The sequence below is a fragment of the Rattus norvegicus genome, chromosome 4 (assembly GCF_036323735.1).
Source record: "Rattus norvegicus strain BN/NHsdMcwi chromosome 4, GRCr8, whole genome shotgun sequence".
Taxonomy (NCBI): Eukaryota; Metazoa; Chordata; class Mammalia; order Rodentia; family Muridae; genus Rattus; species Rattus norvegicus.
Genome location: NC_086022.1, coordinates 167,828,189 through 167,856,086, shown reverse-complemented (window position 1 = coordinate 167,856,086; position 27,898 = coordinate 167,828,189). Strand labels below are relative to the sequence as shown.

Sequence of the window (27,898 nt, the reverse complement as noted above, 5' to 3'; positions counted from 1 at the left end):
GTGTATTATCTCAATATTTTTGCAATTTCAGGAAAATAATTCACATACTTTAGACTACAATCTTAAAAGAACTACTAGCTTATCTGTTATACTTATTTTCCATTAGATAAATATTTTTCATTGTTAAAATGTTTTATATTGTAGTGCATTTCATTTGATACTAATATTGTTCCACTAGCTTCTACTTCGTTGGATCTTGGCTCAAAATTCAGCTAAATACTAAATGAATGAAAACCCAAGGGATTGGGTAGACTAGTCCAGTGGTTTATAAAGTGCTTACTGCAAAGGGTGGAGACCAGAGTTCAGTCCATAGATTTTATGCAAAAGGCAGACATGATGGCATATAAGTGTCACGATGTACTGGGTAGTTAGAGTCAAAAGGAGCCTTTGGTCTGACTGGTCAGCCAATGTGACTTACTAAATGATTTCTTGCTGGATCCAGTATGGCCCTGGTGGGGACAGAATGACAGAAGGACAGGGTAACCAGACTTGGGCTGCCAGGTGCCACGGACCACCCCAGCTGGATGTGGGGTTTCCTGGGTCCTCAAAGTCTAGGTGGGTAAGGATTCAGCAGTGACAAACAGAAACATAGAGGCAGTTTGAATCTGAATGTATTTGCAGCTTTCAAGCAGGCGTTTTTATGCAAGAGAAATAGGCATTAAAACTGTAAAAGATGTGTTCACTGAAGCAGCTACAAAGAATAATTATCATAATCATCTTGTCACAAGAAAATTCAAAATCATCCATGTGTTACAATTTCTAAAGAGTAGGTTCAAAGAATCAATTACAAATGTACTAGATAACATCATTATCACTTACCAGAACAAAGTACAAAAAAAATCACTCAGAGTTAATGGCAAACTTTCAGGAATGGGTTCAAAAGGTCCTCAGGGAGCACTTGGTTATGAGCCATATGTCCTGAACAAGTTAATAAATCCCCATGGGTAATCCTTATCTAACATCTAGCTTCTGTCTTATTAAAGAATGCTCAAAGTTCAATTTAAAACTGTATTTAAAAACAATTCTTTCTATACCAAAATAACAGAACCCGCCTCAATTACACATGCGTAGCCATTCAAGTTCATATATTGTTGGGAGGGTTTTCATCAAGATACTATTTTATAATTATGTAAATGATTATGAAGCAAAGTGCTGGATCTCTTGGAGTAAAGGTCATGGCCAGTGACCCTATCTCAAGGGATAGTTTCTTTTCCAATTTTCTCTTCAGCTCAGGCTATCTGCAACATGTCATAAATATAGAAAAGGAATAGAAGTAGATAAAGCAGACAAACTGCCATGAGAACTATGGCTCAATATTTTTCTCTGGCTAGAGTTCCACAATTGGTTCAAGGAGACTCCTCCCTTTGGAGTCTAACGCCTCAGTCTGTGGAACTTGTCACATGGAATCTACTGGGGTTTGTGTGGCATGCTGGAGTGTCAATGACTGCCAAGGCATAAGGCTTCTTGGTATAACAATGTAAATATGTTACATTCGTCCTTTAAGGAATGTCCTCCCTGTTAATGCTAATGACCCCATCATAATCAGACAGCAAAAGTAATAAGATTTTGGCAGCAATAATCAGAATCCAGGGGGTGAAAGTACAACCAGTGTATAAGGAAAATGATAAATGCTGGACCTTCAGGACAGCTCTTAAGGCTGTGGAAAAGAACTCTTAACAACATGAGTTCAAAAATATGTAATTTCTCAGTTATGCAAAATATAAAGATGCCACATGAATTACACGAGGTGCTTCATGAAGCTAAAGGAACAGAGACAGTTATACTAGGAGTCAATTTGTCAGAAAGATACTAATGAAGAAGATAGAGACTTAGGGAGTTGTGATTGCAGGAGATCCCACTCAGCTGAATGTTTTTACTCATGCATATAAAGGCAGACAAGTTCCTGAGTTCAGAATCAGCCTGGGACGGAACAGTGTGTTAGATGTGGTAGAAACGGTAATTTCAGAACTAAGTCTCACTAGACTAGCTTAGCTTCTGTGCTTAACAGAAGCAGGCAGACCTCTGAATTCTTTTGTAATGTTAGAAGAAAATGCGTGCTTGCTGTTTCCTCAGAACTAAGGGGCTGGAGTCACAGGATGCTGATTCACAGGACAACATAAAAGAAACCTGAAATAAAATAAATGAATTGGTATGTGAAATAAAAGACTGGGCTTATGATCTGCAGGAGATGAGCTATCCAGAGGATGTTTTCGACTAGCGAGAGAGAACCACTTGGAGAAAGGTCTGGAGCAGAACATAAGAAGCAGATCAAATGCAGGCATTGCCAATTGCAGATCCGAGAGAAAGCAGGCCAGGAGCTGTCTCCAGTAGAAAATAGGCTGCTAGCTAAGATCCGTGATTGGACTTCTATTTCTTTGTTGTTGTAACTTCCAGACACTCATTCTTTCAGAACTCCTTTTCCTGCTGAGACTGGTCTATGGCAAATTGCAAGCCAAAGAGAGAAAAAGGTATTTATAGAATATCCAGAACATAAGACTTGCCTATGTAAAAAGCCAGAAAGAAAATGACCCAAACTTTGTATCAGAGGTCTTTGATCATTCGTATTATTATCTTTATCTCCCTAGTGTAATAATTTTTCTTCATTGTTTTACTTACTACTCATGTGCCAACATGTAATTACGAAAATTTAAAAATCTATATTTCAACTCCTTGCATTGTTTTGCTAAAATGTTGTGTAAACTCACAGAAATATGGTTAATAAATATGTGCTAAGTTAACATAGGTGTACTTTGGTTTTATAATGTGCAATACAATGCAGTTTTACTTTTAAATTAGGTTGATTTATTTCTTTGTCTCCCATTACACTGTCATTTTTCTTTTCTTTTATTAATTACTCCTAAGATTCTAAATAAAATATTTTCTTTGTCAAATGTCTGGGTTGATTTTGATTATTAGAATGCTGTTTTGGCTTACCTCCAACTAAGGACAGTACTACTCTTACTTATTAAATAAGGAACACGCACTTATTAAATAAATAACAATCTGAGTCATACTACTGTCTATTTAACCCAATAAAAGTCCACCACATCATCTGTGCTCGATTTGAATAATTCACACTTTCCACTGCCTATTTTATCTTTCTTTGTATAAACCAAATGTATTAAAGAAAAACACACACACATAAATATATAAATACATTGTTTTCTCTTTTGTTTGGAAAATATTTTATTTAGAATTTTAGGAGAAACTACTACAAAATGTCAACTATTCTAAAACTTCTTTTAATTTGTTTTATTATGGTACGAGCACAAATACTTTGCCTGCCTATACGCGCATATACCATGCACATGCCTGGTGCCTTCAGTGATCAGCAGAGGATGGCAGAATCCCTGCAACTGAAACTACAGCTATTGAGCAATCTTATGGCTGCTGCAAACTGCAATCCAGTCCAAACTTCAGAAGACATTGGCAGAATAAGAACCTGGTGAAATACACTTGGCTTTAGAATTCCAAAGAAATGTCTTGTCATCATTTAGGTAAGTATTCCCAATATGTCTGTTGATTTTCATAAATGCTTCAAATACCCACACTCATATACTCATCTTCACTTAATGTAGTTAAAGTATTTTGCAGGAGTATCTTTAGAAATTACTCAATTATCAGCCTCTTTTAGAAAAATCGCAGAAGGTGTAAAGAGACACAACGACAGTTCGGTTTCCACTAGAAGTCACACAGTGTCCTTGTGATTGATCTTAAATGTGAAGGCTTATGTCCCACACTTTACAGGGAGAAAATTTTAAGATTAGCAAATGAACCATCTTCATAGCAAACATAATATGGCAGAACTAGAAAGGGAGGTAATGGTTGATATTTACTGATCAAGGAGAATAATTTTGTATTTTTCCATCTGTGAAATGTGTTTGATCACAGTTTCCTAACAATGTCTTAACTTCTTCAATTAAAGCAGCTCTTGAGGTAGAAAAGACAATTAATCTAAATTAAGCTTAGGTTCTATATCTCCTGTTCCAATTATTGCAAGTCACCAGTACTATGAAGACATTCCCAGGGTCAGGATCTCTCTGGATAGGACTGATGCTTACAAATAAACTCAAGTCTTGAAGGATTGTATATGTGTGTGTGTGTGTGTGTGTGTGTGTGTGTGTGTGTGTGTGTGTGTGTGTGTTAATTTCATCTCCATGGCTATGACTTCCAAACTTAAATTCAAGCAACATTGTTTTTTTTTAATATGTGCATTGAACTTTCAGGATCCATTTACAGTTTTTGAACAGAAAAAAAAACAAAACAGGAAAACACACAATAAACTTTTTGCATGGGATTTACCATTTCTCAGACATCTCAGAACTACCACCAGACTATATGCCTTAGACTGAAATATTCCAAAGCAGGTGCTGAAGGAAATTTTCATTCCTCATTTGATAGCTTGCAAATGAGGACATTATTTTTCATAGTTTTGCCATTGTTAACTTTGCTGAACATCTGCCTCATTTTGACTTGATCAAGTGTAGATATCAGCTAATATTTACAAAGGACAGAGTAGAAAGAAAATGTCTAAATTACTAGATGAAACCTGATCTTCTGCAGTTGATTTGAATGGTTTATTATTACCAAGGAATGATGTGTTATAAATTACTGCATTAGAGCAAAAAAATTAAAGGGAAAGATCTATAGACTTTTCCCAGCAACTTCTGACTTTTGTTCTCCAAATTACAATAAAAAAGCAATCTTCTACAGCACAGATAATAAGCAAATCTCTGCCTCCTACAATTTTATATACTTTCTATTTGGCTTTCTGAAGGGACTAGAGAGATAGTCAGTGGGTTCTTTCCAGAGGCCACCTGTTCAATTGTCATACCATGTGGGTATGACACAACTGCTTGTAAGTACAATTATAGAGAGTTCAATGCCCTCTTTTGACATAATCATGCAGTGTGCATGCAAACAGTGCACAGAAGTACATGTAAATAAAATCACCCCTACCCATGAAATAAAATAACACAACATAATTCCTTTTCTGAGCAGCCACCAAGATGGCTGAAGTGGTACAGAAGGAAAAGTGACCTTCTGCAAGTACAGCTAATGTGTCATAGACTGGACCAATTGCTGGGCATGTCCTATGAGCCTCTGAAGTAATTGTACAGCATGCATCAGAGGTGTTGCCTAAATTGTTACTTGCATTAGAAACAGCACTCACTACTCAAGCACTTGAGAAAGGATGAAAAGGAGGCCCTGTACATGAGAAGATCAAGAAGGTAAGGACCCATCTGGGGACATGATCATTCTGTCTGAGGAGGTAGGCAGCGTGGTGGGTGTGTACAAAGGCAAGGCCTTTGAACAGGTAGACATCAAAACAGTGATGATCAGCCCCTACTTGGGTGATTTCTCCACCACCTACATCATTGGGAAACATGTCAGGCTTGGTGTTGGTGTCATCTACTCCTCAAAGAATAGCCATAGCCAATGAAGACTCATGTCAAAAAATAAAAAGAAAAGAAAGAAAAGTAGGAAGGAAAGAAGGAGGAAAGAAAAAGAATAAATTTCTAAGGAGATGAAGACAAGAAATTTTATCCCTTAGTTTTCTAATCAATCCCCAGACAGAACCCTCCTTGTTCACATTCAGAGTTATAATCCGATAATTCTCACCAAGCAAATAGCTCATGTTAGCAGACAAGAAAATGCCTTTTCAGTAATTAGAGTTTAACTCTTCAGTATTGAAATATTTTAGGTATGCTCCTGGACTCTATTAGGTTTTAGTTAAAATTGTGTTGGAAATGGATTCTTTCTCTGTAAGAAGAACCCACCGTAATAAATTTTGCTGTTTTAAATTGAACTACTGAAAGACTATACATGGACTGACCCAGGGCTCCAACTGCATATGTAGTAGAGAGTAGCCTTGTTGGGGAACCAGGGGAAGGGGTAGTCTTTGGTCCTGCCAAGGTTGGACCCCAGTGCAGGGGAATATGGGGGGCAATAAGGGGGATGTGTAGGGGGAATATCCACATGGGAGAGGGGGACGGGGAGGGGAGGAAATTGGGGCTTATGGATCAGAAACTTGGGAGGGGAATAACGTTTTAAATGAAAGTAAAGAAGTATATCTATACATGGACTGACCCTGGACTCTGACCCCATAGGTAGCAATGAATATCCTAGTAAGAGCACCAGTGGAAGGGGAAGCCCTGGGTCCTGCTAAGACTGAACCCACAGTGAACTAGTCTATGGGGGGAGGGCGGCAATGGGGGGAGGGTTGGGAGGGGAACACCCATAAGGAAGGGGAGGGGGGAGGGGGATGTTTGCCCGGAAACCGGGAAAGGGAATAACACTCGAAATGTATATAAGAAATACTCAAGTTAATAAAAAAAAGAAGTATATCTAATAAAAAAGAAAAAAATTGAACTTTAATTTATTTGTATGTATTGTACACATGAGGGCATGTATGTTTAATGCATACATATAGGAGACTTGGAAGTTCAGGAGAGTTGCTGGATTTTCAGGAACCAAGTTTCACAGAGGGTTGTGAGCCATAGCCTGAATATTGAGAACTAAAACCAGAGGGCAGGTCCTTTGAAAAAGCAGTAAGTGCTTGTAACTCCTGAATCACCTTTCTAGCTCTATGCTGACACAGGAGATATATTCTTATGCATTTTCACATTTTTTTTATCACTAAGACATGATTTTGTCACTACAGAATTTCAAATGATACATTCTAAAGTGTCTTAACTGAAGAATAACTTGTTTTGTACTTGAAAATATTGCTTGACTTCTTCTCTTTGATTAACACACTGCCTATTTTTCTGTATCTTTCATGGAGAGCTGTGCACAGGTAGTGAAAATCATTGCAAGAGAAAGACACATATTTCAGGAGGTGAAGGGAGACTGGAGTTAGATGCACTTGACCTGCTGCTAACGGATTTTGTATCTTTACATTTGGACTCACCCTTGCTTTCGTTCTGCTTTTCTCCTCCCAGCCTGAATTTCTCCTTTTAGAATTGAAAGGACTATTGTGTACCATTGTATGTTGGAAGTATGCAATTGATTTGTGATTTTATAGGAGGCATAATTAAGAGATAGAATCTATCTTCAGCCTCAGAATGTCAAACAGCAGTGAAAATGTAAACAATGATAGGCTTTGGGGGTATTGGAGTGCATGCATTTTGCATTCTGATATGGTCATAAGTAAGTCTGTGAGTGTCAAATAGGTAATGTGGTTTGGATGAGAAGTGTCACAGATAGGCTCAGCTATTACAACTGCCCATGTCTGAAGCACTTTTGAGGGCTGGGATATAGTCTCACTGAAGGGGTACATCACAGAGAACAGGTTTGAGAGTTTATAGCCCCATCATTCTATTTATTCTCCCTATGTTTTGTTTGCAGAAGAAGCTGTGATATCTCAGTTTCCTCCTCCCTCGGCTAGCTATATTATCACCGTCATCAGTATGCCTTTTCCCATAATATTGCCATGATGTCTTATTACAGCAGCAAGTAAATGGCTAATATGAACCCTTCAATAAAAATAATACCATCATTACAAGCACAAACATTGTTCTATAAATCATTATAAACACATATACCTATGCACACAGCTAGTACTTATATTAACAAGTTCAAAATTTTTATATGATATTGATAAAAATATGAGATTGGGGACAAAGTAACAATATTGAATGGCTACTGAGAAAACTAAAGACAGATCAAGATAGCTGGTTCTGAATTTGCAACGTTCTACCTCTCCACTATTACGGAGTCATCATTCAAACACTTTTCTATCCACCCATCACCTGACCTTGAAGGAAATTTAACATAGATGTCTCTACATCTAGGATTTATAGCTTAATAATTGAAATTCATAGAACTTAGTTTACAAGATTCCCATATATCTCCTGGTGTGTATTGTAAAACATACTTTTATCAGGAATACAGGGAAGGCTATTAATTTTTTTCTTTCACTGTAGATGTTAAACAGGAATTAAGAGCCATATTCTCCATTAAATGTTATTGATAGGTATATCACATACACATTGAGATTAACAGGGAGGCTATGCTTTTTTTTCTTTCCTTACCTTGAAACTGTTTTGCATTTGATAAGCAGGAATATTTGCTTTAAGCAACAAAACAGTCTATGAAATGCTTATCTGTCACCAGCTCTAACTGGGGATGTCTTCTTGTATTTTGTCTGAATTTGTGTGGGGTGTTCCCTCAATTAAAGGGTGTTACTCTCACCTTCCACTGAATCCTTATTCTCTGCTGTATGCTCGACCAGTCATGCGAAAACTCTCAGTAATCATGTGTGAGAATGCAGGGGGATTCAAGGCAGAGACACTTAAGGTTACTCTGAGGAATATATCTCAGATTTGAAAAACTTTTCTACTATACATAAGAATATCAACCTCTTATATTTCCTGGTTTGGGGACTTAAATACATAAAAGGTTCATATCTTTGGACCTGCTTGTAAGAGGTGTTCAGTTTCTTTATTCCATAGCTCCAGTTTCTCATTAAAATATATTTAAATGGTGCAATGAATGGTTATTAACTGTATACACGTTTCAATAAATGAGTGAACATTTTGTGGGAGTATGTTTAAGTATATTATAAAGTTGACCCAGAAAGTTAAAGAAATTTAAGGATAAAAATATGTCTAAAGAAAGAACTTTTTATCTCTACTAAAATTCAGAAATGTATCATAATGAAGATTTAATTGCATAAAATACTGGACATCTCCCCACGATCTAATGCTTTTGTATCATATTCTTCAACTAATTCTTTGAAGCCATTTCATGAATTTATTTAATTTTATAGGTTTTTAAAGTCTAGTGTGCAATCAATAATAAGAACAAGTATACATTTGAAGCTTTTCTATTGATTGTGGGGGCCATCAATAACATATTTCACATGATAGTATGGGTGTGTAATATTAAAAATATTAAAAATAACAATTTCAAATTAGTATTTCAAGTGTATAATAACATTGTATTTCTTATAATTATATGTTAAAATAAAATAAAATAGATTGCACTACATTACCTAAAATAATGTACTTTGCACCTAGAAATGTAAATTACATTCTTATAATAATTATGAAATTATTTTAAAATGTTTAATAATAAAATTAATAACAAATATGCAATAACTCAAACACAGTAGCCTCATGGCTCTGAAGAATTGGCAAAAATATTTCCAAATTGAGTTCTGTATTTTCAGAGGTTTATAATTCTATATTATACCATACATTTCTTCTCTTAAATTTTGTTCACATATATTATATTATATTATATTATATTATATTATATTATATGGTTTCAATCACACACTTTTATCAGAGTTTGTTGGAAATATTAAAACACATAAGATATAAGTCATAAGTCAAAATCTCCATGACTAATGGTAGAAACAAAATTTATGTAATTTTGACATATTTATGTTTTAGTGGAGTATAAACATGTCATTTTTGTGTATTAAGAAGTAACCTTGTACACAACTTGTTAATCAATAATTTTAATTAATGGTTATTGCAAACAAAACATCAAATTCATACAGTTAAAGTCAAAGAATATTTAAATATTGAAAATGAAATACAAAAAAAATCATTGACTAATCCTTGTCCACAATATACAGCATGGTTTATAGTGTTTTAGAGATCTAACGTTTCTATGTAATTTGGCCTGCATTTCAGCCACAACAGCACAGAGAGAGAGGCCTGTCTCAGCTTCATGTCGCCCAGAATCAAGACATATGAATGGAATGAAGGGAAAGCTCCATATACAATATGACAAAATAAAATGAAAAGGGGTTTCTTCATTAATTCATATTTCCAAAATTGTAGTAACATAGACAGAATAAAAATACAGTATAATAGGAGAAAGGCGATCACGGTCTGCAAGGCTTTGAAGTGGGCCGTGGTGCTGGCATCTCGGCGTCCTTGAACATGCTGCTGCATCTTCTTGTGATGTGTCCACAGGGAGAAGATGAGCAGGAGAAAAGTTGGCAGGGACAAAACAAAGGGGACAGACAAGATGATAATGTGAAGTCTTAAAACACGCCTTTCGCAGTCTGCACGGTAATGGTAAATGAAGCTGTACGATATATTTATCTGATGATATTCAGCTATACACATGTCATTTTCCAAGTTCATTAGTAACATATTTAAAAACAGTAAGACCAGCGACACCAGAAATATAACTGAAATGACTTTTTCAACTCTCCACTTTAGATAAAGAAAAAGAGAGCTAGAAAAATTGGCTATCTTGAGAAAATAAAAAACAGTGAGGCATGTAGCAAGCCAAATGCTCATATGGTTAGCTATAATCCACAGATTACTGGCGACCTGGATCATCATTCTAGCACTAGCTAAATCTGGATCCAGTAAGGTAATTAGTAAACCTAATAGCATGAACCAGAGCAGACAAATTCTGGAGGTTGCTAAGGTGGTGAGGATTTGGTTAACTAATGACATTTTTTTTCTCTTAACCCAGTCCATGCAATGCACCAGGGCCATGAAACCATTTCCTATAATTCCAATTATTAATTCAATGAATAAAATAATTGGAAGTACATTCTTGGAGATATCAAATATACTCTTCAAAAAATGCTCCATTTTTATATTAATTCTTAAGATTTACAAACATATTTATTTGAAATGCTATTTTTAACATGCAGTTTGAAGATTTTGGTGATTTATGAGTTGCTTGTCATAGAATATTTATGCTTAACTCTCCTATACACTCTAATAGAGGAACAAACATGGAGATATTACAGTGATGGAGTCTGAAGCTCTTTCCACAAAATAATACTCCTCGTCACACAGCTCAGGAGAGTCAGGCCAGAACTGCTTTGCTCATACTCAGCTCCTGTAGCATTTTCTAGACAATGATAAAGAAAAGATTGAAAACTCACATGCTGCTTTATTGCAAATGAAAACATGAGTTTCATCACTTACCTGTATTTGCTTCAATCTATGTATTTTCATAGGACTTTTTCTTTTCTGTGGAAGACATTTTCAGAAATTCTCATGTATATAAACAACAACAAAAATCTAAAAAGATATGGGACTCTCTTAGCTCTAAGACTTTATAGGTACAGCAAATTTCAGAGACCTTGCCGTGTGATGTCCTTATCTCTCCTATTCTTATCTGTGTAACAGTGTCATGAGGATTTCTAATCTTTGAATATAAAGCAGTAAACATACTTCCTCATTATCTCACATGCATGCATACAGCTCTACAATCTCACACATAGGTATATATTTATTGAGTTTCAAATGATTTTAAAATTTTTCCGAAATGTATCTACTTTAGTCAACATTATTGTGTGTACAGATCATGCTTAGCATTGTACAATTTGGTCAGGTTATGTTTATAATGAGCTTTCCATGTTATCTGATGTCTTATTGCTACTATATCCATGAATGTAAGAGGGGAAACCGTCCTTATGCTGCAACCAGTCAACCAAGAAGATGACGTCATCCGCATAGTAAGACACCTCCTTATTCCTGGCTCCTCTTTGACTGGTACAACAGATTCTTCCATTAATAGGAAACATCATCAGATTGTAGTCTCAGCTCTCCCTTAAATTCCTCCAGTATTGGCATTTTAACCATAACTGGTTGTCACCAAAGCAGAGGAAGGATGTCTCACACACACTGGGAAACGTGAAGAAACTATACTTTGATATAGTCATAATTCAGTATCTAAAGAGCAATACAGAACATAGTATGGCATATTAAGAGATGATTGCCAAATATAGTGTGGGTGGCAATGTATAGCATGCAGTGATTTAAAGTCTTTAAAAAGTACTTTCAGTCCCTGAAGCAGTACTGCAGAAAGAAAGTAAATGATTTGAAAACTCAGAATAATCCATCTTTTGTGGTAGGTTACATGAAGAAGGGAGAGCAGGCAAGTATAGGATAATTTAGAGAAAACATCTAAGAATGGAAAAACACACATACCTTCAGTGAAGAGACAGGGTGTTCTCTGTGACACGAATTCTTCCAGGTAGCAAAATGAGGTCAAGCATGAAGAGAAACAAATATAAACAGGATAAGAGGTGGAGCTGAGTGGAATCGGTCCTGATAGTGAGACTTCATGGGTTTTCAGGAAAGCCTCAGGACTTGGATTTCCAGCAATAATTACACCACTTGCATGGAACTCTCCCTGGCAAGTTTCATTCTGACTTGGAATCTTCATAGTTTCCACCTGACCAACAACAGATCCTAGGGAGAGAGTCTTCCTAAAGAAGGTAAGAGCGGAATACAACATTATTCTCACATTTCATCTGCAAAGTAAAATTAAAATTAGCCTGAAGTTTTAAAAATCCAGAATACAGTGCACTGGAAATGACACACTTTAGTGTTTGTCAATCACCCGTGAATATAGCAGAACTTTCTTTAATGTAAGTGCCTCAGGGCAAATAACACTCACCTATTTAAAAAACACTGTTAATGCATGTGTTTCATCTATAATTAATTGTATATTATTTAAATTCTATTTATGACCACTTAATGCACTTGTTACACAAAATTCAAATATTCGCAAAATAGTCTTAATCAACCACAATTTTATTCTATGATTTTACAAATTTCTCCATGCCAAAATAAGTATGTTTGTAATAATAATTTGATGTACATATTTCAATGGATATTTATGTTAATAAAATAGTCTCTGACAAGTGAGCCAAGTGAAACAGGCTTTGGACAACTGAACCAACTGGAAAGGAAACCATTCAACTTGTTGAGCTACAAACCCTGTGGGTTACGCAATTCACTCCAAGTCTCCAGCTCTTATGAATCACTCAAGAGTGAGGTTTTTTTTTTTTTTTTTTTTTTTTTTTGTGATGTATCTATCTTTGAGTAACCTGTTCCTATCAGTAACCCTTCAAACACATTTCCATTAGTAACCCAATAAAACTCATTAGGGCCTCAAGTTAAAATTTAGGATTTTGATCTGGTACCAGTTCCAAATCTGCGTGGGTAGATAGATGTTTGTTCATTTTCCCACAGGAGAATTTTCACACCACAGTATTTGAATCCAATCTGAAAGTGGTTGGTTACTCCCAAGAGTTTGTGAGCAACATTCTATGGAATTGTTAGGTCTAAGGAAAAATGATGACACAAGTTTAGAAAGGTATGAAAATGGGTGACTTTGGAATGACTTGGGGGAGAAGGGTAAAAAAAAATCAAAATATAATATATGAAATTCTCAAAATCTGATAATATAGTTTTAAACCACGGTAACTCAGTGATAACAGATTTTTTAGGCAAATCTCAGATGATCACTATCCTCCTGAAAATTTTAATTTTTCTTTTGTGATCTAAGTACTGGGTTTCATATTTTACTAGATGCCATGAGAAACCTAAAAATTATGCATGGATTTGCAAAAAAAAAAGTGCATCAGTACAATGCAAGATAACATGCTTCTTCTGCATGCTAGTAAACAAGATTATTAGCTGTGAAACATTAACCTTGGGAGATGAAGAAAGCAAAACATGAAATTAATGAATTTGGAACAAATTTTTCCTTTTAAAAATAATAAGCCAACATTGAAATCATTGTATGTCACATTGCCATCTTTTTTGTTTGTGGTTAGTCAAATAATTAAGAAAAAGAACTGTAACACATGACTAGTAACCAAATGATGATAGAATTTCATGTTAGACAGTGCATCCCCATTGCAAGAGCATGACAGGCAGCATCTTTCAAACAAGAATCTGAATACACTTTAACCTGGCTTTGAATTATAGTTTTTCATTATCTCTGCCTTTCAATTGTTCGAACACAGGCATTACTATCACACATGACAGCTCTGGAAAACAATACACAATTCTTATTTGGTTTACTTGACCAAACACAATTATATTTGTATGTTTTGTGTGGGAATTATAATATTCTATCACTAGTAAACCCAGACAAGAAGCCTTAAAATTTTAGCATAATAATATAAATATGTAGGAAAGAAAACAAACCAAATAGAAGAATATAACCTCCCTTGGAACTGCTTTTAATAGAAGTTAAATTTCTTTATTTCAGAGCTTCTGTGCTTCATTAAAATATGATCAAATGGTACAATGGATAGATATTAAATATAAGCAATTTCCAAGGCAGGAACCTGGGAGGGAAAAGGGACAAGGGTAGTGGGGGACATGATCTGGTATTGGGTGAGGGAAAAGGACTGAGGACCTGAGGGCCAGCAGTAATAATAGAAACAGGCAACTTCCAGAGGACCTTGAAATGTAGGAAGTTGGGAAGACCCTCTGGAATGTACCATAGATCTGGGAGGTGAGAGATTTTCAGGACTCAAAGGGCACCCTAAATGAAATGCCTTACAGGGGAGAGGGGGAACTTGCAGAGCCCACCTCCAGGAGAAAGACAGGGCATTCAGTGAGGGATGGGGTTGCTATCCCACAGGAAAACACTGACCCTTAATTATTCCTGTTTGAAAGAATTTCAGGGATGGAAATGGAGAAGAGCCTGAGGAAAAGAAGTTTAAACAAGAGTCCCAAAAGGGGAATCCAGCTCAAGGCGAGGCTCTAAGGTCTGACGTTACTGAGGCTATGAAGTGCTCACAAATAAAGGGATCTATCATGACTGTTGTCTGGAAGACCCAACAAGCAGCTAAAAGAGTCAGATGCAGATATTTACACCCAACCAATGAACAGAAGCCCCTTACCACTGTGGTTGAATTAAGGAAAAGCTGGAGAAAGCTGAGGAGGAGGGCAACCCTGTAGGAGGACTAGCAGTCTCAATTAACCTGGACCCCCAAGATCTCTCAGACAATGGATCAACATGCACCAGCTGATATGAAGCCCCCAACACATATACAGCAGAGGAATGCCCGATCTAGGTTCAGTCAGAGAAGATGCACCTAACCCTCAACAGACTGGAGGCCCTAGGGAGTTCAGAGGTATGGTGGGGTGGGTGGGGTAGGGACATCCTCATGGAGACAGGGGTAGGGGTGGGGGAAGGAGGTATGGGATGTGGAACAGTCAAAGGGTGGACCTGGAGGGGAATATATTCTAGAGTATAAAATTAAAAAATTAATTAATTAGAAACATTTCCTTTTTTTGGATATTTTTATTTACATTTCAAATGTTATCCCCTTTCCCAGTTTCCCATCCCTAAACTGCTTATCCATCCCCCCTCCCTTTTTTTCTATGAGGGTGTTCCCCTCTCATCCACCCACCCTTTCCTGCACCCCCCTCCCTGGCCCTTACACTGAGGGGTCTAGCCTTAGCCAAACTAAGGGCTTCTCTTCTCATTGGTGCCCAACAAGGCCATCCTCTGCTACATATGAGCCGTGGGTCTGTCCATATATACTCTTTGGATGGTAGTTTACTCCCCGGGAGCTCTGGTTGGTTGGTATTGTTCTTATGGAGTTGCAAACCGCTTCAGCTCCTAGAATCCTTTCTCTAACTCCTCCAATGGAGACCCTGTTCTCAGCTCAATGTTTGGCAGTGAGCATCCGTCTCTGTATTTGTTAGGTTCTGGCAGAGCTTCTCAGGAGACAGGTATATTATGCACCTGTTAGCATGTACTTTGGTTTATGGTCTGGATCCCCAACAGACCGCAGGAAGTTCAAGAAGGACGAACAAAGTGTGGATGCTTCAGTCCTTCCTAGAAGTGGGCACAAAATATTCACAGGAGGAAATATAAAGAAAAAGTCTGGAGCAGAGACTGAAGGAAAGGCCATCCACAGACTGCCCCACCTGGGGATCCATCCCATTCATTTTCAGTGAATGAGTGCACGTTTTGTGGGAGTATATTATAAATTTGATCCAGAAATTTTAATAATAAAATTATGACTGAACAAAGAATTTTCATCTCTAGTAAAATTCAGAATCATATCATACTGAAGATTTAACTGCATAAAACATGGGGCATTTAAAAAAGATCTACTCCCTATATAGCATATTATACAACTAACTATTTGACATTATTTCATGAATTCATTTAATTTGATAGGTTTTTAAATTTTAATGTACAATAAGTAGTAAGAACAGGTTAAGTAGTAAGAAGTTAAATTTCTTTATTTCAGAGTTTCTGTGTTTCATTAAACTTGGGGCATTTAATAGCTTAAAAAGATCAGGGGTTGGGGATTTAGCTCAGTGGTAGAGCGCTTGTCTAGCAAGCGCAAGTCCCTGGGTTCGGTCCCCAGCTCTGAAAAAAAAAAAAAAAGAAAAGGAAAAAAAGATCAGCTATTGATTGTCCACGGGTCATCAGTAAGATATTACACATGATATTATGAATCCATGATAGTAAATTAATCAAAAAGCCACATTTCAAATTAATACTTTAAAACTATCATAACCTTGTATTTTGTATAATTATGCATTAAAATAAAATATATTATGCCATGTTCCCATAATTAACATACATTGTACCTAGAAATGTAAATTACATTATCTGAATCATCATGAAAATATTTTAGAATGGTTGATAATGAAACCAATAACAAATATATATAACTCAAACACAGGAGCCTCATGGGTTCAAAGTATTGGTAAAAATAATTCCAAATTAAGTTTTGTATGTAATAGAATACCTTTATTTATAGTGGTTTATAATTCTATACAATACTTTATATTTTTTCTCTAAACTTTTATTCATATATTTTATATGGGTACAATTATTTGCTTTTATTGATGTTTGTTATGTATTTTAAAACACATATAGTGCAGTCCATAAGTCAAAATATCTGTGATTAATGATTGATAGAAAAATTGTAAAATTTTGATGTATTTATGCTTTAGTGAGTTACAATGATATTCTTTGGTATGTGAATTAAGAAATAATCTTGAACACAACTTGATAAATTAGTAATAGCTTTAATCAGTGATAATCGTAAAGAAATACCAAATTCATGCAGTCAAAGTGAAAGAATATTTAATATGTAAAAAATGAAAAATACAGAAGACATTTGTATTAGTGAAACATTGTCTGGAATATGCAACAAAATCTATAGTGATTTAGAGATCTAAAGGTTCTACATAATTTTTCCTGAATTTCTGCCACCACAATACAGAGAGACAGGCCTGTCTCATCTTCATGTCTCCTAGAATCAGAATATATGAATGGAATGAAGGAAAAGCTACATATGCAACCTGACAAAATAAAATGAAAAGATTTTTCTTCAGTAATTCATATTTCCAAATTTGTACTAAGACAGACAGAATAAAAATAGAGTATAGTAGGAGAAAGGCAATCACGGTTTGCAAGGCTTTGAAGTGGGCCATAGTACTGGCATCTCGGCGTCCTTGAACATGCTGCTGCATCTTCTTGTGATGTGTCCCCAGAGAGAAGATGAGCAGGAGAAAAGTTGACAGGGACAAAACAAAGGGGACAGACAGGAAAATAATATGAAGGCTTAACATCTGCCTGTGACAATTTGCATGATAATAAGAATTGAAGCTGTATGTTATGTTTCTTTGGTATTCATTTATGCATATGTTAATTTCCAAGTTAATTAGTAAACTATTTAAAGTCAGTAGGACCAGTGACACCAGCAGTGTAACTAAAACTACTTTTTCAACTCTCCACTTTAGATAAAGAAAAAGAGAGTTAGAAAAATTGGATATCTTGAGAAAATAAAAGATACCGAGGCATGTAGCAAGCCAGATGTTGAAATGGTTGACTATAATCCAAAGATTACAAGTGACTTTTATCAGTGAAGTTGTAGTTAAATCTGGATATGAAAAGGAGATGACTAAACTTATAAACAATAAACAGAGTTGAAAAATTCTGGAAATTGCCAAAGCAGTGAGGATTTGATTAACTAATGATATTTTCTTTCTCCTTAGCCAGTCCATACAGTGCACCAGGGCCATGAACCCATTTCCTATAATTCCAGTTACTAATTCAGTGAATAAAATGATTGTAAGTGTGCTGTGAGAGATAACAAATATTGTCTTCAAATTATGTTGCATTTTATATATTAGTTATAAAGGTTTGATCACATATCCATTTAAAATATAATTTTAAAAATTCTGTTTATATGATTTTTTACAATTTCTGAGTTGATTCTCGTAACATGCTTTTTTCTTAACTCCTCCCCCCACACACAGAGGAGCAAATATACAGGTTTGACAATGACAGAGTCTGAATCTCTTTCCATGAAAATGTATCTCGTCACACAGCTCAAGAGTGCCAGACCAGAACTGCTTTGCTCACACACATCTCCTGTAATATTTTCTGGACAATATAAAAGGAAAAGTTAGAAACTCAAAGATTAGAAAATGAAAACACATTATTTTCATCATTTACCTATATTGGCTTCAATCTATGTATTTTGTTATAACTGTGTTCTATGAAAGATACTTTTAGAAATTCTCAAGTATATTGAAAAAAACCAAAATATTAATGATATGGGACTTTCTTAGTTATAAGGCTTTTAAGTACTGAACATTTAAGAGACATTGCCATATACCGTCCTTATCTCTTACATTCTGATTTGTTTAACAATGTCATGAGAATCTTTAATCTTCCAATATTAAATGGCAAAAATAATATTGCCTCATTACCTTACATACATACACATGTACAGTACTCACACATAAGTACATATTTATTGATGTTCAAATTTTGTTTCTATAATGAATTCACATTGGTTAATATTTATTTTACAGATAGATCATGCTTAGTATTGTACTAGTTGGTCAGGTCATGCTTTTGATATGCTTTACATATTACCTGATGTAATAGGTCTTCTCTATCCATGAATTTAAGACAGAAAACACTTCTTGTGCTGTGTCCAGTCAAGAACGAGAATGAACTAATCCACAAAGCAAGACACTTCCTTATTCCTGACCTCTTCTTTGACTGGTACAACAGCTTCTTCCATTAGCAAGAAAGACCATCTGACTGCATCCAATTCCAATCAGCTGCCTCCAGTATCTGCATTGTAAATGTAACTGATTGTCACCAAAGCAGATAAAGGGTGTCATACATGTTGGGAAAAACAAAGAATAAGCAACTTGATACAATGATTCAGTGTCTAAAGAACAATTACAGGACTTAATGAACTAAATTTAGGGATGGTTGCCAAATATAGAGTAGATGGCAGCCAAAAACTTGAAATGATTTAGAGTCTTTGTTAATAGTACATTCAGTCCCTGAAGGAATACTGAGCAAAGAAGGTAAACAATTGGAAGAATCAGAATTATCCGTCATTTGCGTGGGAAGATCCAACCATGTAGATAGCATGTTGGTAACAGGCTGGTGTGCCACATATCAAGGAATCATCTAAGAATGGAAAACACACATACCTTCAGTGTAGAGGGAGGATGTTCCCTGTGTCTTGCCTCCTTCCAGATAGCAAAATGAGCTCAAGTATGAAGAGAAACAAATAGAAGCCAGACAAGGGGCGGAGCTGAGTGGAATGGTTACTGATAGCGAAACTTCATGGGCTCTTGGGAAAGCCTCAGGACTCTGATTTCCAGCAAGATTTACACTCACCAGCACATACTCTTCCTGATAACTTTCATTCTGACTTGGAAGCATCATAGTTTCAGTGTGACAAACAACAGGTCCTGGGGAGAGTCTTTCTTCATAAGTTGAGAATGGCACACAGCATTATGCTAACACTTCATCTACAGGGACAAATTAAAATCAGCCTAAGTTTTTCAAAACATAAAATACCGTGCATTGGAAATAAGACACTTTACTATTTGTCAATCATCTGTCAGCAAAACAGAACTTTCTTTAAATGGAAATGCCTCAGAGTAAACTGACCTCACCCATTTCAAAGCCAGTGTTAATAATATAATTGTTATATTGTTATAGTTTATATTATTTTAATTTACCACACTTGGTATGCTGATTACAACAAATTCAAATATTTGCAAAGAGGTTTAACCAACTACACTTTTATTTATTCTGTGCCAAGGTTAGTATGCCCATAGTGATATGTTGAATTATGTATTTCTATCAAAATCTACTTCTTAATATTAAGAGAGTATCTACATCTGAGCTGGTTCCAAGAGTCTTCACCCGACTGAGTGACCTGTAGAGTAAACCCTTCAACTTGAGAGATGCCTGCACTGCAGGTGGTGTAAAGCTCTCCAAGTTTATAACTCTCCTTTGCTGTCATCAATGCCAGGGTGAGTTTTAGTGACATTGCTGACATTGAGTCACTTATGTTCTTAGCAGTAGCCCTTTATAAATATTCCCATTAGGAACTACCATAAAACTCATTGGGTTTCCACATTGAAATTTGGTTCTTTCAACTGTCACCAGTTCCATTTTGGGATTAGAAGATGTTTGTTCCTGCCACCCCCTTCAGTAATAATATCACATAATAAGACTTAAATTCAATCTGAAAGTGGCTGGTTACTCACAAAAGTTTATAGAAAACACACTATGGACTTGATAAGTTTAAGCAAAAATGATAGCACAAATTTAGACAGACTTCAAAGGGGTGGATCTGGGATGGCTTAGGGCAGATGGATACACAAATTCAGAATATAATATATGAAATTCTCAAGAAATAATAAAATATTTTTAAACCATGGAACAACAGTGATAGTAGGCGAATTAGGCAAAGTTCCAATGACCCTCCTTCAAATTTAAATTTTCCTATTGTGACCTAGATACTGGGTTTCAAAATTTTACTACCTGACATAAAGAACACAACAATTATGCATGGGTTGACAAAAGTGCAGCAGTAAAGTGCAAGACAGTATGTTTCTTCTACATGCTAGCAATGAGACTTCTATCTTCCACTGAAGCTTTAACTTTGGAAGATGAAGAAGTGAAGCATCAGATTCATGAATAGGGAAAAAATTGTTCTCTTTTTAGGAATAATAAACCAGCAGTGTAAAAGTTGTATGTCACATCGTTTTACTTTTCTGTTCAATGTTAGTTAGTAACTAAGGCATAGAATTTTAACGCATGACTAGTAACCAAATGATGATAAATTCCATGTTAGACAGTGAATCCCCATTGCATGAGCATGACAGGCAACATTTTCAAACAAGAAACTGCATACAGTCTGTTTCTTTGTTCTTAGCTTATTTTTGACAAAAAGCAGGGAAATATTTTTGTATGTGTAATGCTGAAAAACCGCTCAAACAACATCTGACTGGTAGTCTTTTTCTCTCTCAGTGAGTGTAGTAGAGGAACTGCAATGACAGTGCCTCTTGGTGTCCATCTATTTGTTTAAGCTATGCCATACCCTTGAGTGTGAGCTTGACTTAATTCACTTTTAATACAGAGAACAGAACTATTTTATAGGAATTTCACTTCAGGCTGTGCTAGATTTTGGTGCTTCCTGCAGCCTGAAAGGTCTTAACTCTTTAAGTTTACATATATTCAGTTTCTCTAAATACAACCAGATCTCTATTGAGACCCTTTGAACAGGAAAGAACTATGGGACAAGACTTGGTTCCTCTGGCTAATATGCATTGAAGATCTGAAGACTATCAATGTTCAAGTAAACTTCGAAGTGAGGTAACCTCCACATTTTCCCCAAAATAACTGCAGAGAGTTTGAAAGCTTTTAAAAATAAATTGAGGCAGCTGTATTTAGCAAAGCTGTAACTCAATCTTGTTGCTTAAAACTTCCCTGTTGGAGGAGTAGAATGCTATGATAATAGATAATAAATACATCGGAAGAGAGACACCATGATGTGTGCCTATCATTCAATGTCTACTAATAAATAAAAAAGAAACAAAATCAACAGTTTTCATTATAGAAATTACATGTAAGTAATTTAGTTAGGGCTGTGACCATCTCTATAAGTTTCTCTCCTGTTTATCAAAGTCAGAAAAATGCTTAGTAAGAAAAGAATATACGTAAACTGATCCCTTGTCATGAGTTGGACTCCACAGGCTGGAGGGCAACCCTATATATAATTTTACTGTGGATCTTAATGACAATATTGACTTGGAAAAGTCATGGGAAAATTTGGATAGCTGACTTAAGAGAAAATCACCTCAGTAATTCTCACAGTATAACAACAGGAGGCTAAATTATCCCCACGTAGTTCTCTAAAATCAGAGATCAATTCCTGCTGCCTGAAATTGTATGACTGAGTCTGATTATTCAGTTCCATGCGGTTTGTCCTTATCCTCTCTTTGAAGTTAAAACCCGGGGAAACATGGACACAGTGCTGGCAAAAGTGTTGACTCCAGCACTTGGGAGGCAGTGGCAGGCAGTCTCTGAGGTCAAGCCAGCCTGCTCTGTAGAGGGAGTTCTAGGAAAGCCAAGGCTATACATTGAACCCTGTCACAAAAAAAAAAAAAAAAAAAAAAAAAAAAGGAAGAAAATGAAAACAAAAACAAACAAACAAATAAAACAACAATAAAACAAAAAGCTTCTCATAAAACTTGATCCCTCTTATGTTAGGCGTCAAATCTACATTAGAGATCAATTAAACCATCATGGCTTTTCAGTAATAGCCAGAATCACAGCCATTATATTTCTGTGATTTGTCTTTCTGTAGGTGTTTATATCAGTGTGTCTCTGTCTCTATCTCTGAATCCCTCTCCCTTCCCCTCCCCCTTCCTCTCTTTCCCCCTTCCCCTCTCCCTCTCTCTCCCACTTCCCTGTGCATCATTACATTCGACAGCTGTTGAAACTATTTTAAAATTCTTCTTTTGTTTACTTGACCAAAATATTTATATTTGTATGTTTTATGAGGAAATAGTATTACTCCAGCAGTAGTAAATCATGACAAGAAACTTTAAAATTTTAGTTAGTAATACTAAACCTTATAAAAGAAGACTTGCCAAATAATGTGAACCTGGCCTTCAAAGCAAATATATCTATCATGTCTGCTTTGTACGTTGGAAAGATAATTATCTTTACAAATTTTTTTCCTATATAAAAAGTTATCCAACAGCATTTTCTATGCAAACTATTTTAAGATTTTGTTTGTTTCCAGCTTGGAAGGTGGTTGTCAGTATTGTTGAAAATAAAGATGTTGTTATTTTTGTTTGCATTTTACGGATAATTGTACTGAAGTAGCAAAGCAGTGGTAGGGGGAGTCCCAATCACTGCTATGGAAATCAAAGGTCCTTGATTTCCATCTTCATAGTGTGGCTCTCACAGCATTCTCTAAAGTCAATTATAAAATCCTGAAAAAATAAAACCCATACCCTAAACTACTTTAACATTTATTAATCTTAAAAGTAAAATCATAAAAATAAATAACTTAAAATGAAACATTCACATCTAAAGTGTTAACTTCACAGTAACCCATACAGATTCTTTTGATAAATATTATGAAAACTGTTGGGACTGGGGAGTTGGCTCACAGATGGCAAGCATTTGTTGTTTTTGAAAAGGACTCAGATTTGATTGCTAGCACCCATATGGAGGTTCTCCCCTCCTCACAAGCAGCAGCCAGTCATGTGGTACATAGACATACATGCAGGCAAAGCACTTATATGCAGGAAAGTATGAAATAAATATACAAAATGTAAAAGAAATACCTAGGAAAGTATTATTTGAAGCAATGTTATTTATTTATTTTTATTAATCATTTTATTTGTTTACTTTTCAAATGATATCCCCCTTCAGGGTTACCCTGCAACAACTCCCCCATTTCATCCCCCTTCTCCCTTGCCTCTGTGAGGGTGTTCCTCTACCCATTCCCCCTTGCCCCTCTAGTATGCCCCTTTGCTGGGGCATTAAGTCTCTCTCCCCTCCCATTGATGCTAGATAAAGCCATCCTCTGCTTCATATGTATCTAGACTCAGTACTCCATTTATACTCTTTGTTTCATGGTTCAGTTTCTGGGAGCTCTGGCTAGTGTAGTTAGTTGATACTGTTCTTTTATGGGGTTGCAGTCCCCATCAGCTCCTTCAGTCTTCCCCCCTAGCTTTTCCACTGGGGTTCCTAGGAGGCTCAGTCTGATGGTAGGCTCTGAGTATCTGCATCTGTATTAGTCAGGGGTTGGCAGAATCTATCAGGGAACAGCCACACCAAATTCCTGTCAGCAAGCACTCCTTGACATTGACAAAAGTGTGGGGATTTCGTGTCTGCAGATGGGATGGATCCCTAGGTAGGGCAGTCTCTGAATGGCCTTTTTTTCCCGGTCTCTGTTCAATTTTTCTTTGGACAGGAACATTCTTTGGGTTAATAATTTTGATATGTGTGGTTGGCCCCATCCCTCAACTGTGGGGCAGTGCCTATCTACAGGAGGTGTTTTCTATAGGATGTATCCCACTTTTGTTGGGTATTTTGACTAAAGACATCACCACTGGCTCCTGGGAGCCTCTCACTTCTGTGGAGTTTCAGAATTGCACCTATGATAATAACGAGATAAATGTTTATGATATATATGTATATATACATATATACTCTATAACATATATAATATATATTTGAAACAGTTTATAATATATCAAATGGCTGAAGTACAATAAATGGCTGCTTTAAATGACATTAAATTCTTTAAAATAGTCTTCAATTTAGGAGATTACAGGACAATGGTTATTCTACCTATAAGAGATGCCTGAGATATGGGTATATATGTAAAACCAAGATAGAGCACGTGATTTACAAACTCATTGCACATTGTGTGTACTGAGACTTAAAAATTTTAATAACAAACTAGTTAAAAGGATAAATGCAAATTACGCAGGAGCTTAAGCTGGAGAAATTTCTTCTTAATCCTAAAACTACATTTGTTTATTTGCATGCTTGCAAATGAGAAAGTATCTTTGCTCTAACCTCAACTCTGAAGTACAGTAGCTCTTACAAGGCTGTATAAACAAAAATCCATTGGAACTGTTTTATAAACATATTTTTTTTCTATAAAACCTGTACCAAACTCATCAACCAGCACTCAGGGTTGCTTTCCCAGTGAAAACTGGCCGTGGGATTTCCACAAAGCAAGCTCTTCACTGAGCCTAAATGAAGACCACATGAATCAGTGTGCTCATGAAATCACAACCAGTGACACAAGAGCTACATTTCATTTTTCCTCTTTTCAAAACTATTTCTTCAGACATAATGAGTTTCTTGGTAAGCATTGCAGGCATTGCGATGCTGGCACAAATTGTTCTTGGCACCTTTGCCAATGTCTTCATTGTTCTGGTGACCTGCACTGACTGCATCAGGAGAAGAAAATTGTTCCTGGCTGATGGAATTCTCACTTCCCTGGCCTTCTGCAGGATTGGCATGCTCTGGGTAATATTAATAAGTTGGTGCTCAATTGTGTTTCACCAAGCTTTGTCTTTACAAGTAAGATTTAGCATTTGCGTTGGCTGGGCAGTAACCAACCATTTTAATATGTGGCTTGCCACTATACTTAGCATACTTTATTTGTTGAAGATAGGTAATTTCTCTAATCTTATTTTTCTTGGCCTAAAGAGAAAAATCAAGAGTGTCTTTATAGTTGTACTTTTGGCGAGCTTGGTGCTTTTATTTCCTAATCTTATAACGGTAACCGTATGTGAGACAGTACAAGCGAATGGATACCGAGGCAACTTGACTGGGAAGACCAAACGGACTTATTTCATGAACCTTACAGCTATGATATCTTTTACTCTAGACAACATCATTTCCTTCACCATATCCATGGTCTGTTTTCTTCTGTTAATCTATTCCCTGTGTAAACACCTTAGGACAATGAGGCTTTATGGAAAAGGACCCCACAACCCGAGTGCGTCAGCCCACATTAAGGCTCTGCAAGCTGTGATCTCCTTTCTGTTGTTATTTTCCATGTTTATTCTGTCTCTAATCATATCAGGTTACAATTATATGAAGCCTCTAAATGAACCAGTCCACCTGATTTGCCAGCTTATTGGGACTTTGTATCCTTCAAGCCATTCTTACGTTTTGCTATGGGGAAATAGGAGGATCAAACTGGCCTTTGTGTTGGCTATGGTACAGGTGAGGGCAAGGCTCTGGCTAAAAGAAGAGAAACCTTGAAGTCCTTCAACCAATTTAAGAAACGCGGTGTGACTAGTATCAGAGTCTGTAGCACTTTATGCTTCCTATTTCTTTCAAAACCAGACTATGTGTAAATTGTTTCTAGGGAAATTTCTAGAAAGCATTTTATCTTATCCAATTAAATTAGGGATTATTCGTGTTTGTGGACGTGTACAAAGAATATAAAAAAGACTGCCTATTCAACTTTCTTAAAAGTATTTTTAAAACCTATGTAATTAATCAAACTATGATTAACAAATTCAGAATTATGAAGCCAGGCATAACTAACATAAATGCTTATTTATCTTCTACATAATAACTTTATGAGATATTTTATGCATTATGTTAAACTGTTAGCTTGTTCCAAGAAATCGTTGCTTTCCTATTGTTCTTTGTACCACGTATATGCATTCAGTATATGTTGATCAAATATTTTAAGAGTTCTGACCAACTCTAAATATGTTTATATATACAAGCAAAATTAAATGGACTCCGTAGGTTTTGTGTGTGTGTGTGTGTGTGTGTGTGTGTGTGTGATAATTGCTACAAATGTTTTGACTTTAATAGGAAGTAGGAAGAAGCGTTTAAAAAGTAGAAGGCTAGTAAAAATGATATACGGTACACATCGTATAGGTTTGTAGATTTTATTCTTACAGCTAAAGCTTCTTCACTGATATACCTTTGCTCTCATTCCACACAGTATACAAGAGATCAACAGATCATTGAGAAACCATAACCAGAATATTTTGTACAATAAAGACCTTTCAATAAAAGGAACAATATAAAAGATGCTGCTGAGGGACCTGAGAAATAAACGTCATCAGCCGTGTATTGGTTTTTGTGAGTTTCTAGATAGAAGTGCTAAATCAAACAATGTCAAAAGTAGTATTGTCATGTTATCATCACAAAGCAATGCAGAATGTGATAAACCAATAACTCTTTTTCACTTATAATTCAGTATTAGGAAAATGTACTAAAACAAACAAACAAACAAAAAATCTTCCTTGTTATAGACAGACATGGGTCACAGTTCCAGTGAGCATCTGACATCAGATATTTTCATACTTTGGATTGAGCTACAAAGCTTCTTTGGTCTTTACACAATATAATCAATTACAATAGCTATTGAAAGTTCTCCAGTCGTGGATTTGTGTCTTTTCTCATATACATTCTGTTATTAAATAACTATAAATTTTGGATAATACCACATGGTTATATCTTGACTCTTTCAGCATATAATATCGAGGTATTTTACAGGGTCCTCAATGTCTGTGATTTTTTCTCCAAATTAATAATTATTAATATAATTTGAGGAATTCTTATAGAATTATCATTAAGATAGATTAGTTATGATAGTCAACAATTTAGATAGTCAACAATTTAGAAGTAGTACTCAGAGGAGTGTGATTCTGGAAAGTGATTCTGGCCAGAACAGTGAGGAGTTGATCCATCAAAAGAGCTTTCTTTTTTTGACCCAGCCCGTGCAGTTCACAAATCCTATGAATCTATTTTCCAAACTCCTAATTATGAATTTCAAAATAAAAATGACTCTGAAGGATGTCATTCATTCTCCTTAGGACAATGTCTCAACATCAATCATTCCTAATAAATATTACTCAAAGAGTTCTTCTAAATATGTATTATATCTGCTTCATGAAAACTCAATTGTGTTTTCCATCCTGAAAATAAACACATATAGTATCAAGTTTAACCTTCTACACAAAGTATGCTTCATATATAGGAGTTAGGCATGATCAACTGGTCATAGAGGAAGGAAATACTGAATTCTAATGTGCTGACATGCAAAGAAATATTAGTTCATTTGCAATTTTCTCTTGTTTAAATAATACTTTTTTGGATAAAGCATTATTAAATAAATTTCTGTAGGAGAAAATAAATTGTTCTTTTCTAATATGGTCTTTTTAATCTTAGAAGTTTTATAATACTTGGATGTTAGGTCTATAATGTCAGCTGTGCATATGTCACTAAATGACGTTCCTACAGTCTATGTCATCTAGTGTCTTAGTCAGGGTTTCTATTCCTGCACAAACATCATGAC

At 35.8% G+C, this 27,898-nt stretch overlaps 3 protein-coding genes across 3 annotated transcripts; 1 reads left to right on the top strand and 2 right to left on the bottom strand.

Moving 5' to 3' along the window:
• Positions 1 to 9,605: 9,605 nt before the first annotated feature.
• Tas2r109 (taste receptor, type 2, member 109) lies at positions 9,606 to 10,568 on the bottom strand. The gene has a single exon (NM_001080939.1). The coding sequence runs from the start codon at positions 10,566 to 10,568 to the stop codon at positions 9,606 to 9,608; it is 963 nt and encodes a 320-aa protein (NP_001074408.1).
• Positions 10,569 to 16,931: 6,363 nt separating this feature from the next.
• Positions 16,932 to 17,888, bottom strand: Tas2r117 (taste receptor, type 2, member 117). Its single transcript, NM_001166682.1, has one exon. The coding sequence runs from the start codon at positions 17,886 to 17,888 to the stop codon at positions 16,932 to 16,934; it is 957 nt and encodes a 318-aa protein (NP_001160154.1).
• A 6,958-nt stretch (positions 17,889 to 24,846) lies between these two features.
• Tas2r136 (taste receptor, type 2, member 136) lies at positions 24,847 to 25,839 on the top strand. Its single transcript, NM_001166678.1, has one exon. The coding sequence runs from the start codon at positions 24,847 to 24,849 to the stop codon at positions 25,837 to 25,839; it is 993 nt and encodes a 330-aa protein (NP_001160150.1).
• The last annotated feature ends 2,059 nt before the right edge of the window (positions 25,840 to 27,898 follow it).

Coding starts and splice junctions, on each gene's coding strand:
- Tas2r117 (NM_001166682.1), bottom strand. CDS start 17,888: ATGCAACATAATTTGAAGACAATATTTGTTATCTCTCACAGCACACTT.
- Tas2r136 (NM_001166678.1), top strand. CDS start 24,847: ATGAAATCACAACCAGTGACACAAGAGCTACATTTCATTTTTCCTCTT.
- Tas2r109 (NM_001080939.1), bottom strand. CDS start 10,568: ATGGAGCATTTTTTGAAGAGTATATTTGATATCTCCAAGAATGTACTT.